The sequence below is a fragment of the Fundulus heteroclitus genome, chromosome 6 (genome assembly GCF_011125445.2).
Source record: "Fundulus heteroclitus isolate FHET01 chromosome 6, MU-UCD_Fhet_4.1, whole genome shotgun sequence".
NCBI lineage: Eukaryota > Metazoa > Chordata > Actinopteri > Cyprinodontiformes > Fundulidae > Fundulus > Fundulus heteroclitus.
This window is the reverse complement of record NC_046366.1, coordinates 20,576,614-20,593,478: the sequence shown is the minus strand read 5'-3', so window position 1 is coordinate 20,593,478 and position 16,865 is coordinate 20,576,614. Positions and strand designations below refer to the sequence as shown.

Genomic DNA, 16,865 nt, shown 5'->3' with positions numbered 1-16,865 from the left:
ACAAAATTGAGCTTTTGAGAAAATCATACTGTTACATAAAATAAATTAAAACATCTTAAGACATAAATGTCAGCCTACTGAAAAAAATGTCCATTTGATGTACCATATACAAAGTCAGTACTTGGCCGAAGCTTCTTTTTTTAAAAAAAATGACTGCATCCATGTGGTAGGGCATATGGGGATCAGCTTGTGGCTCTGATGAACGCATAGGATACCTAGGTAGGGTTAATAGTGGCATTAAGCTCATCTGCTTTGTTGGGTTTGGTGTCTATCATCTTTCTCTTGATAATACCAATAAGATAATCTTTAGGGTTCAATTCAGGTGAGCTTTCTACCCAATCAGACGCAGTGATACCATAGTCATTAGTCCAGATATTGGTAATTGGCGCTGATGGCCGATACCAAGTTCTGTTTGGAAATGAAATCAGCATCTCCACAAAGCTTGTCAGCAGAGGTCATGTTCGTTGGACCAACCTCAGCAACAAACCAGCATTCTTTCTTCTTAGCCCAGGTAAGGTGCATCCCACGTTGTCTCTGGTTCAAGAGTTACTCAATACGAGGATATTGAGGATTGCTTGACATTGACATTAAGGATTTTCATGTGTTTTGTCTTCCTTGTAGTTTGATTTGGACTGATATCAGTCTTAGTCTTTAACTTTTGGCTAATAAGATCTCTTTTGTGACTGTGCTAGTTTCCTTTTCATTCATGTGTTTGTTTGTAAACTCCTACTAGTTCCCTTCTTAAATTCTGTCACCGTTGCCTGAAAGGGCTTTGCTACACAGTTCTCTCCAAACCGCAGTTATCCCTGTTGCATCTGCAGCTCTCTCTTCCGCACTTTTTCCATTCACTCAGCTTTCAATCAATATACTTGAATACAGTAATGTTCCCCATGATTGTGTAGGCCAACACATGATCAGAAAATCTCTGTAATAAGAATATTTTTATTTGCCTTTTGTAACAATATAATTTCTTGAATTTTGGATAGCTGTAATCCATCCTCTTCGAAATTGACAGAAATTAATACTTGAAATATATTATCTGTGTGTAATGAATCTACATGACAAAAGCATCCCATTTTCAATAGAATTACTAAAACAGATTTACTTTTGAATTATGTACATAATGTAATGAGATGCACCCGTATATTCAAGTAGATAATACCCCTTGTACGAAACATTATTGAATCAATAAGCCTGAGGATGTGGGGTGAATCCTCTCTATTAAAACCTAGATTTACCTTAAGGCTTTTGATTTAAAATTGCACAAATGAGAAATTCATAGAACTTATTGATACTAAAATATTTGATTTAAAGTTTAAAAGTGTGTAATTATCCCTCATTTCTTGATTTGTATGATGATAGCATCACAATGTAGCTTTGGTGAGACTACAGCCCACATCATCATGCCAAACAAAACAGTTATAAAGAACTAATAAGCAAATAGCTGTGATTAACAATTGAGTGTATAACAACCTTTTTTTTTTATCAAAGATGCTTGTCCACTTACCCAGCTGCACTGTCAGAGGAAGCTCAACTGGCTCACCAATCCCAGCTTTGTTAATCGCTGCCACTCTGAACCTGTAGCCACTCCCAGGCACCAGATTTTCCACCACAAATTCTGTGTTACAAACTGGCTCAGCTTGACATGGAAGCCAGAGGGCGCTGTCCACCAGCCGCATTTCCACCCTGTAGCCCATGATAGGACTCCCTCCATCATGAAGAGGCGTAAACCAGGAGAGTGTGACAGACTCAGTAGTTTTACTGAGGACTTCTGGATCCTCCGGAGGGTCAGGTGCAGCTGTTGATGTAAACAGGATAAAAAAACAAAAGGTTAAAACAACACACAAACACACAAAAGAAAAACTACAGACATCAATGCATCTTGTCCAACACAATCTTACTGATGATGGTAAGTTTTGCCAAAGAGAGAGCATTCCTAGCTGCAAAAGTAATTTCCTGTTGAGGCATGAGCGGGGCTTGTCTCAAGACGAGGTGATAAGAACTGCCATCGACCCTCATGGCCCAGAGGTTGCTGGCTTTGAGTTCAACTCCGTTAGCGTACCAGGCCACGTCTGTTGCAGGAACAGGCTCGGTAAGCTTAACACAAAACTCGACCTTCTCTCCCACAGCAGTCACTTTGTCCTCCAAACCCTGCACAATGTCCACCTTCCAACCTTAAAAGAGAGAGAGAAAAAAAGAAACTCTCAAAGAGATGCTGGACATCTTGCTAATAAGAGGTTATCATAAAGGGTTCTTCACACGTGGTATGTGAAAATAGCAGAATTTACAGATCCAGTTTCCAGAGTAGGGTTTAGGATTTTATTTTTCCTTTAACATTAGAAGTTCACTACAAAGGAAGGAGGAAAGGAAGGAAGGAAGGAAGGAAGGAAGGAAGGAAGGAAGGAAGGAAGGAAGGAAGGAAGGAAGGAAGGAAGGAAGGAAGGAAGGAAGGAAGGAAGGAAGGAAGGAAGGAAGGAAGGAAGGAAGGACAATTAAGGAAAGAAAATGAGGAAAGTAAATGAGGAAAGGAAGTAACAAAGGAAGGGCGTGCACATGGAAGAAGTGGAGGGTACAGAGGGGAAATTAAAAAGGACATAAGGGAGATGAGAAGTAAGGAGAGAAAGAAGTATACAAGAAAGAAAGAAAGAGAGTAAGGACAAAACGAAGAAGGGTGCAACATTTTGGCAATTAAATAGGGAAAAACGTCTGGAAATATGAAGTTTCAGATACTTAAACAATTTTTGTAAAACCCTAAAATCAAATTTCAGAGTTTTCCAGACTTTTCCGGTCTGTAGGGGAACCCTGGATAGAGATGCACTGTTCAAGCAAGTCTATTGATTATCTCTCTTTCAGTTTGGAAGACCCACCTTTGACAGTGAGCTGGGCAGAGGTGGAAGCTGTACCAGCTTTAAACGTCACTGTGCAGCTGTCTTTGTCGTGTAGATCTTTCAAGAGCAGCAAGTGGCGGCGACCACTTTCAAAAGACACAATCTCCGCTTTAGGCGATTCCTTCACTGGTTTCCCATCAAGAAGCCAGTGGCAGTCTTTGCTCTCAGGGCGAGAAAGGGCACACTCGAACAACGCCTCGCCCCCATCAAACGTTTCCACGTTTTCCAAGCCTTGAACAAAGTTAATGGGTTTGGCTGGAAAAATGGAAAGACAATCATAAATTGTAAACAACAACAAAAAAATATAGATATTTTTAATTCAAAATGCTGTAATAGTCAGACGGTTAAAGGTTTTGTTTACATAGGGTGTTAATTTTATAGAGACCAACATAATCAAGAGTATGAACGAGAAGAGGAGCTTCCTTAAAGTCTGGTGCTCGTTCTATGTGGAGGGAAGCTCACCTCCCACATGAAGTGAAGCGACCCCACAGGTACCTTCTGCCTCACAGGAATACGTCCCCGTGTCACCACTGGACACACGGTTAATGTACAAGCGAGCGACACTCCAGTCCTGCTCCACTACCACCCTTCGGCCGTCAGGCTGCAAAAGCTGCCCGTCTTTTCTCCACTGAGCTTTGACTGGCCTGGAGAACTGGCAGATGAACTCAGCCGGTTGGTTTTCAACCACCCAGATGTCCTCCATGTCGTTCACCACCTCAACTGTGGGATCTGTGGTTGGGGTCAGGGCAAGGGGTTTGTGGGCGGTTGAAGGAGGTCATATTATCAGGACTTAGCCATGAATGATATGATTGGGGGCATGCCAAATGATATGTGGGCTTTGTAACCCCCTCCGAAGAAGTCTCCATGCTATTACATTTTATTAGATTTTGTTTTCAATTTTACTGCACTAATGCAGTTAAATAATTAGATATACTGATAGGGATTAAAAAGCCCAACAGTGCTGGCAGCTGATAAGGGAGGAGGTGCTGACAGGTGGACAGAATGCCAATGCTGAACGCATGGGAGTTGTAGGTGAGTTAGAGGTTTTAGTGCTCGAATGTTAAGGACAGTGATAAGACAGGGCCAGCCTGGATGGGTGGAGCAGCACTTCTTTTGTTTCCGTTATTCATTTATGAAACAGAACCCAATTCAAACATGACACATGAAATAATAGATAGAGTGTGTTTTTGCTGGACCTAAACAGCTAATGGGAATCAAGCACCGAGCATTTTGGGCGGTACTGCAGACTTCATCATAATCACGATCATGCCTTCAAAATGATCCATCACATTTCCTCTTTGCAACATAATACTAGTCACTGATTTATTCCCCCATGTTATCATCACCACATATTAATGACATAATTACTCAATAGACCTTTCATCCAATATTTTACAACAGAGCCGTCAGCACTAACGAGATTCCTTCGAAGGGTCAAATTACCTTAGATTAATTAACAAGCAAACTATAATAATGATCAGTTGAATCCAGTCTCATTGCAAATTTAAATGTAATTGAATCATGTAAGATTTTTTTCTTGACTTTCTTCATCTTAATCTGTCCTGCTGGTAACCGGCCATCCAGAAACTCAAAAATGCAATATGTTACTGAAGGGGCAAATATAGATACTTTCAGTACCAGTGAGAGGTTTAAAATGAAGTCAAATGAAGCAAAGAGATGTAAGAAGATATTTAAAAAGGAAAGTGTGTTTTCTATCACATATCAAGACATGTTTTTTAAATCATAAGACATGAGAGAGAGAGTAAGACATTCAGTAGATAGCAGGAAGGCTAAATGGAGTATAACACAGTTGCTCTGCTTTCTCCTTTTGAGATTGGAACCTCTGACTGCCATGGACAAGGTGAATTTTAGCAAATCTCACATAAGGTTCCACATGTGTCCAGAAAATGGACACAGAGACTGTTTTTCTTTTAAAGCTGGTCATCCTAGGTGTGCTACCTGCATTGCTATACTTCTTGATAATAGAAGGTGTTAAAGACAATTTAAAACGTTAACGCCATATGTTTTTATTATCCTTGTTTTAAGACAATATAAATTATACTTCATATAACAGCATGGCATCACCTTACATAAATAATATTGATCTCTCATGAGGGAAAATATCTTAAAAGCTGTTCTTACAGCACTGAAAGTTCAGCTAAACATGACATCGGAAGGTTGTAGATGTCGAAAAACTGTAGATGGGAAATTAGCCACAAAAGTCTGATCAGCTCATGTTGAAATATATGACACCCAATGAAACTATTTGTATTTCATAAAAATGTGTAGCAGTGTTTTTTTTCTTTTTTTCCTTTTCCTTTTTTTTTTGGCTGACTAAATAATGGAAATACAACTTAAAAGGGGGCACCAGCTGCCGCTTGGCCAGTCTGTATCATATACTAAAAGGCATCCATTGTTTTCTATTATTTATATTTAGATACTTTTTACTTTTATTCCTTAAACACATCATGTTATTTCACATATCTTACTTTTGTTTTAAGATATCTACACCTCTGTTTTGGTGTGATGAGCAAAATTAAAGCACAACATAATTCTACCAAACAGATATATTCTGAAAAATGATGTTGACAGTCATGATTATCAGGTTTCCACTCTTGTAACCAAAAATTCATCACTTATTCAGAACAGAATACAAATGGAATAGCAGGAGAGTATTTGCTGGCCATGGAGCTACTCTGAGCGGTTTGTTTTACAGCTTGGATGTGATGCTGCACCCAGTTGTATGTTTTGATTATGTCAAAGCATACAGCATGAAACAATATTATTATTAGAATTTAAAACAATCTGCTCATGCATGATGATGGACAGAATTGTAAAAATATCTGATATTAAAGCTTTCTTTACCCGGTCCCTGCACAAAATCTCACAAAGAATAGCAATATTTGCTTAATATTCACTATTTTTGTAGTGCACAAATATAGTGAAATATATATGTGCAGCGCACATATATTGCCAGTAGTTTTGTAAACCGGTGAAAGCAATTTGATGACAAATTTGGAGTCCAAAAAGTGACATAATGCATAATTAAAACAAGTTATAAAATATTTTTTTAAATATCAAAGTTAAAATGGAACCAAACAAATTTTATATTTAAATAGATGATTATTTAATTGTGTCCTATTGTGTTTGATAGATGATAAAATTATTACATGTGAAATTCCTTATCAAATGTCAACAATGCAAAAAAAAAAAAAAAAAGAAGAAAAGTAAAATACTACACTTAAATAGCCGTGTGTGTCTTAGTACAACTAAAAAAGGTAAACAAATACATTTTAAATCTATATCTATCTACGGTTATTTAAATGTGAATCATTTATTAAGCATATTAGATAACTAAATATAAAAGGCTTTAAGCAAAGTATGAAGTTATATTTTAAAATATATTTACAGATTTAAATAAATAATCAATCAAACAAACCGTACACCTTTAACTGAGAAGGGTTAAATAAGTAGCACAGTGACAAACTTTGTGTAGGAGCACTATAGCTGCTCTCCCTGCTCCTTGCCAGCTGTATAGTTTTTTTACACACCAAGATGAGCAAAGTGATATACACAGATAATTCTTGATTTTTCAATCAAGATATATTTCAGAGTATGCTTGTCAATAACATGTAAATGAAATAACTTAATTATTTTTTCCCTTGCAATCTGGTACTAAAAGACACACTGGTTATTGGCCCTCTGATTAGGGACCACTGATTTATAATGTTGCTCATCACATGGAACCCATTATATATAACTATTTTTCCTGCACAAGTCCATTTCAAAACAATTAAGTTGACTGAAGTATTTCTAGCCCTAGTCACTGATAAAAAATGCTCTGCTGCTTCACACACCTTAGGAATAATTTAATAAATATTAAAATAATTACTTTTATTCACAAATAAATTATGTATTTAGTAAATTATCTATTAATGTGGTTCTAATTCTACTTCTTGAATGACACATTTAAATAATCAGTACACAATTTGTCTTTCTTAAATTTTGGCACTTTTGGAACTCCATACCATTGCAGGTAAGGAATCTTGGTTTAAATTCTGCAAGACGGCGATCCATAAACAGAATACCTTTGACCAAGAGCTTGGCTGATGAGGTTAAGTTGCCCACTTTGAATGTGACAGTGCCTGAATCATCTGTAGCCAGGTTCTTAAAGGTGAGTGTGTAGATAAAGCCCTGTTCCGTCCCTATTTCAATACAGGGGCTGTTCTCCAGCAAGGTGCCGTCCAGCCACCACTGCACTTTACCAGGCGCCCTTCCAGACAACTGGCAGGAGAAAGTTGCCCATTCCCCAACAAAGACGTCAGTGGTCTTAAGACCAGTAATAATGAAGACCTCTTTCACTGTTGAGTGAAAAATAAACACATGCATACACGGAGCTTTAAACATACTCATCATCAGCATTGTGCCGGTTTGACTAACGAAACAAGATGACATTTTAGCAGACAGACAGTAAACAAGACAGACATGGAAGAAACAGCAGACAGGCTACCTTGCACTGCCAAAGAAGCTGTTGTGAGCTGCTCCCCTGCATCGCAGGTGTAGTAACCACTGTCTTCAGGTTCCAGGTTGTGAATACAGAGCTCTTGAATGCACCCTTCCTGCTTCATCTCATACTTCTTACTAGGCTGGAGGACAATGCCTCCTTTCCTCCACTCAACACGGACACCTGGCTTAGACACCTCACAGTGCAGGGTGATATCATCGCCCTCTATGGTGTCCTGGTTCTTGAGCTCTTTCTTGAAGAACACTGGGGCACCTGGCAAGTTAGTAAAGTATGACATCACTTGGAGGAGATGATGACAGAAAATTACAAAATGATTTCATTCAAAAGTTGTTGTTTTTGTGTGTGGAACCAGACTAGTTGTGTTGTTCAGTCCTCTCTTAGTCCAGTTGTTAAGCAAACATTTTGGGTTTACCTTGCACAGTCAAAGTGACTTCACATTGTGCATCTCCAGTGTCACAGATGTATATTCCTGAATCCTCAGGCAACAGGTTGTGGATTCGAAGCTGACGTAATGCTCCATTCTTCCTCAGGTCGTATTTGATTCCGGTTTGGATTGGCACATTGTTCCTCATCCAGGTGACAGAGGCATTGGAGTCGGAGATGGTGCAGCTAAGTGTGATGGTTTCGCCTTCTACTGCTGCAGTGTTGTGAGGTTTCTCTAATATTACCACTGTAAATATGGGAAACATAGGGTTTATTTGCAGAGTTTTATCTTATTTTACAGCTCTAGTTATAACTCTGACTTGTATTACATTGTATTTACGTAAAGGAAATAGCTACAAGTTGAACTTCTCGCAGGCAGTAGGTGGTGCACTCGTGCTCACCCACTCTCGCTCCAACCTACAATGGTACTGTTTGCCAGCCAGGTGCCAGCTCAACAGCTTGACCATTGTTCATCCTCATTTTGTTTCTTTTATGGGCTGCTTAAATCTGAGAAATGTGACACCGAAATGAAGTATCTTCTCAGCGCTATCACAAACCTACTATGATCTGGGAGCACCTGAGCTCTGTCCTATGTGACTTCAAATTACTATTAGTAATGGTGCAGAATCCTTTCGTGTCAACGCTGGCATTGTAACCAGAAGTAAATATTTAGATTATTATTATTTTGAACCCATCAAAATTTATAAAACAATATATTCTGTATATGTGTTTTTCAGTAAAATTAAAACGTCTATTCTGCACAACTCTGTTCTGTTCTGTGGATGTATTATTTTTGAAAATTTTGCAAGTCACAAGCAAGTCTCAAGTCTTTTCACCCAAGTCTTGAGTCATGCTCCGAGTAAAGGCATCCAAATGCCCCAAGTTGACTCAAAAGTAAAGGTAAGCAAGTCCCAGGTCGAGTAAACGTCCTAATCTTTTAGTTTTAAGTATTGATCAAATCATTTGACCAGATATGTAATGTAATAAGAATATGGTAATTTTGTTTTTTAAAATTATTTTAAAAGGTTTTTGTTTGCGAGCACAGCCAGCAAGTGGAGGTGAACTTCAAATTTTTTTTTGAATTTTCCCAATTTAAAACACCCAGTGAATCTGGATAATTATGAGCAAACTCATCCAGAATTTCTCCATCAGTAAAAAATGATTTTCATGTTAACCAACTGCAACTGTACAAACCAGCTTTTACAATATTATATGGGTAACGTCAGGTTAAGAAAATGACAACTCCAATTTATACAACTACATAAAAATGACTATTGCTATCAAGTTTCCCCAAATGATCACTGACTGTGAAATCTTCATACTTTATACCAAGCAACTTGGCCTTTTCCGCTCTCCCCTGCTAAGACTCTTGTCATATTGTCTCTGGTCCAGGAGTTGTACCACATTTTCTAACTAACTTTTTTTCTTCCATTAATGAAACATCACTCGATGAGCAGCCATTTTCTTCAGCAACAAACTTTTTGGACTCCTTGTGGAGAGTGTCAGTAATGCCTGCTGTACTACTCACATTAGCAGTATTTCCTATGATTGTACAAGCGGACATTTTTCTGCATTAGAAACTCCTTTTTTATTTATCTTTTAATGTTCAGATTTATTTATCTGTTAGCCATCCAATGAACTCACCATTGAAATATATTATTCGGTGTAAAAATTATTCTACTGTATATAGCACATGAGTTTAACTTTTGGAACTAAATACGGAAATAAATTAACGTTTGAATGCACTTATATAAGACAACAAATCCTGTAATTAAATACTCTAAGATTCTAAAACATAAAATATGACAATTTATGAACCGTAAACAATAATGCTTTGTGATTTGGAGCTCAAGTTTAGTTAATGTCTTAAGTTAGTGTTTTAAAATGAGTTTAAAAAAAATATTGTAAGAGATGAAGTTAATGATAATAAAGATGTAGTTGTTGGAGTTACCATAGATCTGGGAAATAGCACTATGCAGCTACCATGTCATCTATTTTACCTTTGGGTTTCTCCGTGACCAGAAGGCAAGCCACACTCTTCTCCTCACCAACGACAAAGGCAACATCCCCTGATTCATCTGTGGTTACCATCTTCAGGACCAGTCGGTGAACTCTGCCCTGAACGCTCATTTGATTCAGGTCGTTATTTTGGAGGAGGTTGTCTCCAAGCCACCATTCCCCGTTAGTGACCCCCGAGTGTGACAGCTCGACCTCAAAGATGGCGTCCTGGCCGATGATCACTGTAACATCAAGGAGCTCACGGACGATCCGGACATTCTCTGAGAGTGAACGTGAAGTGAGAAGTAAGATTGAAACAGATCTTACAGAAAGCATCACTTTCAGATTTTATTCATCCTCCGGAAACTAATTAAATTTTTTCTTTCATTTAATCTGGCTTGAATTTGGACTCAGTAAAATAAAAAGCTAATTATGATAGAGCCAATTAATCCAAATTTGAATCACACTTCCTCAAATTATCTAAATATAATTTTCTCTAAAAGCTAAACCCCTGCCTTCAGAGTACAGGAAGTCTCCATATTAATTGTTATTAATCTGTAATGACACTCCTGCACATCCCATCTTCAACCAAATGAAGATGATTCACATTGTTAAAACTCAGACTTTTCTCTGAAATGGCAGAGCAAATTGTAATATCTTCCCATGATGGTGAAGGTTTGTTTTAAACCTGCTAAAAACACCTGCACCATAGTTGACAAAATTGATATTAATCAAGTTATAAACACACACATTATTGTATATGGCTGTAGCTAAATAAATTCACGGCACCCTCTAGCATTTAAGTAACTAGCCCCACTACCTATTTTTTCTAGAGGACTTTCATTATCATTGTATGTCACCATTATGACATTTTTGATGAGACATTTTTGATACATAGCCCATTCTCTGGGTCATTTGGGTTTGTGTTACAAACTATGTTTAAGTTAGAACGAAATAGTCTATACATTGGAAACTAAGAGGACTTCAAGAACTAAGGATTTAGTCCAGTTTCCCTGTATTCGAACATCTAGGCTTACTATCACCAGCAGGAATTGACAGCAACTATTGCTTATATTTCTGCCTTTTCTGTAATAAGCGCTGAAAATGAGTGGAATATTGGTTAATCTACTGTATTTGATCAGCATCGCTGATTACTAATAACATGCTTAGTTTCTATGGATTCAGTATGATCCCATTCAGTCTTCACATACAGCTTCTCTGTTTTGGACCCGTTCTTTTTTTTTTTTTTTTTTTTTATAAATAATTACACTGTAATATCGTTGTCTGATGCTGGGTTTGAGTCAGTATTAGGGCTTTGAAAGGACCAGTTAATTTTGCATCATGGCCTAACTGGAAAAATCGTGTAAGTCCATTTTCCCCCACATAATTCCAAGAAGATTTAATGATCCGTCGTCGTTTCATGGTTTTGTGAAAGGAGCTAAGGAAGACGACAGACGGATGAAGAAGCAGTTACCTTTTACAGTCAGCCTAGCAGTGCTTTTCTTGTCCCCGGTATCGCAGGTATATTCACCACTGTCTTCCTTTACCAGCTTGTGTATGACCAGGCTGTGAGTGGCAGCTCTCTGCTGAATGGTGTATTTCTCTCCTTGAGAGAGGACAGTGGAGCCCATCCGCCAGGTCACCTTACAGTCGGGGCTGGACGTCTCACAGGACAGTGTGGTCTCTCCTCCCTCTCTGGCCTCTTGGCTTTCAAGCTCCTTTTTAAAGGATATTGGTGCTGCCAGACAGACCAGTTGAATAAGATAAGTATTTCAAGGCTTGTTAAACTTTAGGAGGTGAATCTGGTCTCAACATTACACACCGTGAATGAATGGGGTATTGACTACATACACAAAGCAACATATAACACGCAGGACATACAACATGATATAACGCAACAGCACACCATCAAGACAGAGCACAAAAAGAGATCAAAAGGATTTTGATCTAAGACAAAAGACTTGGTTGTTTACAAGGGAAGAAAAACCCGCTAAAAACAAGCATGATTGGTGATGTACTTGTTTGTGTTTGGGCGTCATAAAAAGCGTTCAAATATTTCCTAATCCTTCATTTAACAAGAGATGAAACCAATATGGAATTTCATAGGAAAAAGGAAAAAAGTTGACTTTAAACCTCTTTTTCAGAGGTTTTACTACAAGAATGTTGCAATGAAACCGAGAGATCCACTGAAAAACACGTCCGTTCCACATCCTGGACACTTTTAAAAATGTTCAGTGACTCAGAAAGGGAGGGACAGCTCTTAAACCATGGGTCATTTTGAAGTCATTGATTTATTTTGCTTAAAACACTCTATTGTTAAGACTGTTTAAACTCTTTGCAGATAAATACAAAAAGGATATTCTTAGTATAGGGAAATTGGAATCAGTAAAATCAATGTTGGGGCATCAAAAATTTACAAAATCCAAACTCTGCTCTGAAAGTCTGAGGTTGGTGCATTTCTAATAAATAAATACTGTATAGACAGTGTATTACATGCTGAAGGCAGAAAGCTCTTCCAAAATCTGCGATGGCAGAATGCAAAACAAGGAATAATCTTCTTACTCACAATGAAGGAAAGTTTAGGATAAAAAAGTGAAGAACAATACATAGAGAAAAACAAAGAGACAATATTCATTATAACCACTATGTAATTTTAATTATATACTTAAGAAATAAACAGGTTTGTGGTTTATGTAGTTTAAATAGAAAGTGGTCCAAGTGGCATAGATAAGTGTTAATACTACTTTAATACTTCACAAGTATTAAAAAGAAGTAGATATTAAAGAGAAAGAAATAATTATCAGGTTAAAGAAGTCTTGTAATAATGCATCTACCATATCTCCCACAAGAATGAAGATAGAAGAAAAATGAGAAAAGTCCAAACGACAGTGTTGGAGGAAATGGCTTAAAGGTTTTTCCCCCTTTCTTACCTCTGACTGTGAGAGAGGCAGTGGAGGTGTGGTTTCCCACTGTGAAAGTGACTGTTCCAGAGTCGGCTGCTGAGACGCCTCGAAGAAGGAGGCTGTGCACCCGGCCCTCGGACTTTATCACATTCATTTCGTTATTTTGCAGCGGGACGTCCTGGAGTTTCCACTGGGTCTGTGGAGCCTCCTCGTGAGAAAGGTGGCACTCGAAGTGAACATCTTCCCCTTCATAAACAACACAGCTCTCCAAGAACCTCAGGATGAGAACCTCAACGGCTGCAGAGACATTGCAGCAGGAGACAGACATTGAAAAGCTGAAACGGTGCAGAGTGTAATGAGCTCTAAAGATTTCTGCATGGCTGTTATCGTGACCGCCAAGTGAAGAAAGACAGTATTTTGGTGCGTTAATACTTATGGAAGATGTGAGACAAGAAAAAAGTGATGAGGCGAGTGTTCAAGCTCAGTGTCAAAGTTTGCGTAAAGAGCCCGGGGAGTTGTTAGGAAATGTAAAAAATAGAATTAAAATAAATTTAATTGAAATTCATTAAAAATGCATTGAAAAAGGTCTTGAAAAACATTTTATTATGGTTTGTGATCTCCATGCTCAAGTGTTTCTTTGTGAGAAAAGGACAAACAAGACGACGTGATGGTTGATGTGAAGGTGGGTCTCCAGGTGATGCATGAAAATAAATCCTACCATTCACACTAAGGGTCGCTGAAGTCTTCTGGAAGCCTGTATCACAGGAGTACTCTCCTGCGTCGCTTTCCTGCAGTTTATAGATAACAAGCTCCACCGCAGTCCCTTCCTGTTTCAGCTGATATTTGCTGCTGGCTGTCAGCACCCTGTCCCCACATCTCCAAACCACGCTGGCTCCCGGTTTGGTGATCTCACAGTGAAAGCTAACAGACTCTCCTGCCTGTCTTTCCAGGTTTTGTAGCTTGGTTTTAAAAAGGACCGGTTTGGCTGTGGAAAATTGAAGAAATTATAAAAATTTAGGAGAAATAGGAGCACAAGTGTGATTTGTAATTTAGCACTCCTGAAACACCAAATCACTAACAGTGCTTTGTGAAAGTATTCAAAACCATACACTATTGCCACATTTTGTCACCTTACAACCACAAACTTCTGTTATGAGACAGACTGACTCAAAGTCATTGGTCTGATGAGACACAACTTAATCATTGGTCTGGGGGCAGAATGCCATAGGTGATAGGACAGTAAAACTACATATTGTCCTAAACACAAAATCCCCCCAGACCAACATGGTAGCAGCAGAATTCATGCTGTGGGCAACCCATCTGACTGAGCAGGAAGCTTTTTGTGAAAAGGAATGAGCAATATTTCAGTCAATTTGCAAAAGCTTTTGGAGATATAACCCAAAAGACTTGTAGCAAGAGTTGTGCTGAATACATGCCGCACTTTAAGACTGAAAGTAATGGAAGAAGATAATCTAATTGGTTTTCTAAAAGTGTTCATGCAATGAGCATACGATTTTCACAACAGAATGACAACTCATACATGGGGTCTGTTTTGTCACTAGGCAACAAACCAAAAAGACACAGTTATCTATTCTATAAAACAGCAACATTCACAATTTGAAAAAGTAAAATTTTTCTTCTTTTAAAATCTACTTGGAATAAAGGTGTGATAAAAAAAACAGTTAATTTAAGTGGAATGCACATGCTTTGCTCTCCTTCTTCAAAAGGGTCAGGTAGGTTTTACAGCTCAAGAAGGAAAATAATAGATGCAAGGGAAAAAAATGGCGCCTTTGATTGTTAAGATCTCTGATCCCTGCTCTGTGACATAAAATACCAATATAAGTCATTGACGTTTGTGGTTTTAATATGACAAAAATGAGAAAATATCTAAGGGATGTCAATAGCTTTGCAAGGCACTAAGAAAAATAAAAAGTTAAGTAAAGCAGAACCAGAGACGGTATTTCTCCAGAAGTCCTGATTTTGAGTTTAGATTCTGGTTGATTTAATCTTACAAAGACAAAGGAAGATTCCCCCCAAGCATTTTGGCAACACACAGTAGGTTGTAGTAAGCGTACCCTTTACAACCAGCTTAGCAGTGCTTTGCCGTTCACCGGTGTCACACGTGTAACTTCCAGAGTCTTCTGGCTCTACATTATGGATTGTTAGTGTGGCCAGTTTCTCTCTTTGTCTAATTTCGTATTTGCCACAAGGACAAAGGCCAAGCTCTCCTTTCCTCCATTCCAAAGAAACCCCTAACTTGGAAAGCTCGCACTGTAATGTGGCACTCTGGCCCTCTTCTAAACTCTGGCTTTCCAATTCCTTTGTGAAAAACACTGGCGAGGCTGAGGAACAATAAGACATAAGTCATTATTAGGAAAGGAAAAGAACAGAAATGATGAAGTGGAGTGATGGGAAGAGAAATCTATACGGATGTGAAACGACAGACTTGATGGGCGGGTAACAAGATGGTCTTCACCGTACCATTCACTACAAGAGATGCAGAGCTTAATGTCTCCTCTGAACAGCACAAATAGGTTCCCGTGTCTTGAGGAGTCAAATCAAGGATTTGTAGTTTGTAACATAATCCAGTTTGCGTCATCTGGTATTTTTCTCCAGAACTCAGGACTTCGGTTCCTTTTTTCCACTGTACAGGGACTCCAGGTTTAGACAGTTCGCAGTGCAGAGTGATGCTCTCTCCCTCCTCTGATACTTGGCTTTGCAGGTCTTCAATGCACATGATGGGAACAACTGAGGAGTCAATAATTTAAATACAGTATTGAGTTTAATGTTCTAATGACACGTGGCATATTTTGACAGTTGCCAACACAAGCCAGTCTTTTGGCTGTTCTATGTAAAAGATGACAATCTGCTTTTTGAAAACATCCCCATTTTGTTTTATAAAAAAAAGAACTTAAACACAAATACACACACATACAGTGAATAGACCTTTATACATCAAGCAGATTTGGCCTTCATTTGCTGTAGTAAAGAGGCCACAGACAAACCACACAAACATCTGACTAGAAAATACAACAATGAGAAGGAAACACCTCACAGACTCCTCAGAAAATATCTCAGTTTTATGAGATGCCATCACGATGACAGTACCCACTTAGACCACTAAGTCATAATCATACTTATCTTTATTTGTCATTGCCACATACATTCCTGGGATATTTGTCCTCTGCATTTAAGCTATCCTGTTTTTAGGCTGCCACTGTTCATCCTTGCCAGGACACAAACACCCTGTTCTTACTAGGCAACAATCACCTTGTAATTAGCTCATACAGGAGCCCTTGTAATGAGCTCTGTAAGAAAAGTTCACTCGAAGCCTCAACTTTTCTACATTGTTAGCTTGTCAGCACTGTTGAATATTTCAGCCACTTAGACGAGCTACAGAATTCGGATCAGATGTAGCGTTGTCCTGAGCATTCCTGGATCTGCTGGTAAATCAGCCTGATGGATAAATTTGTTCCAAATCGGAGCGTAACACTCTTACATGTGTTGAATATTTATTTTATTTGTTAAAAATAAGATTTATTTCAAATAAACTAATGAAAGTCAAGGAGTACACTAAGTTTCAGTATAAGACAGTTTGTCATTTCAAATGTGCCCATTCAAGTAGGAACAACAATAACGTGTTTTCAACAAGTCACAGAAAGCAAGATCATACTTGAGGAAACCATTTAGACAATATTAGAAAATATTAGATTCAAAAGGAAGTGAGATGTGGAGTGGGATATAGTAGCTGATTTAAAACTTTAAAATTATTTCGCTACTGAAAAGACTGGTGAGGGATCAAATACCAGAGCAAAGCTTCAAACTCAAAACCCAGCAAATATAAATAGTATTGAAATAAATAAGCGAAATGAGCAGACTGTCAATAAAACCTACATGTTGAAACTGTGTAGGCCTACTTGATTGGGTCTCATATTTTCTTGCTGCATTGGAACGCTACAAAGCTTCAGACTTTACCACTGGGTGGTGTCACATTGGCCATTTTTGCAGGAAACCTGACTTTGTCAGGGTATAACCTTATCTGAAGTACTAATGCGGCTAGCTCAAATAACTTTCACGTCATTAACACATTTTTACAGTCATGCCACGTTGTCACCTCAGAGCCTTGCT

At 38.3% G+C, this 16,865-nt stretch overlaps 1 protein-coding gene across 18 annotated transcripts in view; it reads right to left on the bottom strand.

Annotated features, from left to right (window-relative positions):
• Window positions 1-16,865, bottom strand: part of obscnb (obscurin, cytoskeletal calmodulin and titin-interacting RhoGEF b) — an 81,191-nt gene that overhangs the window by 19,897 nt on the left and 44,429 nt on the right. For 8 of the 18 annotated variants that reach the window (XM_036138286.1, XM_036138288.1, XM_036138289.1 and 5 more), the window contains 13 exons: window positions 15,219-15,485; window positions 14,813-15,079; window positions 13,456-13,722; window positions 12,765-13,034; window positions 11,309-11,572; window positions 9,837-10,115; window positions 7,826-8,083; window positions 7,399-7,665; window positions 6,977-7,249; window positions 3,351-3,617; window positions 2,868-3,143; window positions 1,902-2,174; window positions 1,508-1,798 (listed from right to left, as the gene is read on the bottom strand). In XM_036138286.1, coding sequence (XP_035994179.1) covers window positions 1,508-1,798; window positions 1,902-2,174; window positions 2,868-3,143; window positions 3,351-3,617; window positions 6,977-7,249; window positions 7,399-7,665; window positions 7,826-8,083; window positions 9,837-10,115; window positions 11,309-11,572; window positions 12,765-13,034; window positions 13,456-13,722; window positions 14,813-15,079; window positions 15,219-15,485 — 3,519 coding nt within the window. The remainder of the gene's footprint in view (window positions 1-1,507; window positions 1,799-1,901; window positions 2,175-2,867; window positions 3,144-3,350; window positions 3,618-6,976; window positions 7,250-7,398; window positions 7,666-7,825; window positions 8,084-9,836; window positions 10,116-11,308; window positions 11,573-12,764; window positions 13,035-13,455; window positions 13,723-14,812; window positions 15,080-15,218; window positions 15,486-16,865) is intronic. The other 10 variants (XM_036138295.1, XM_036138296.1, XM_036138297.1 and 7 more) reach the window with 4 other exon arrangements.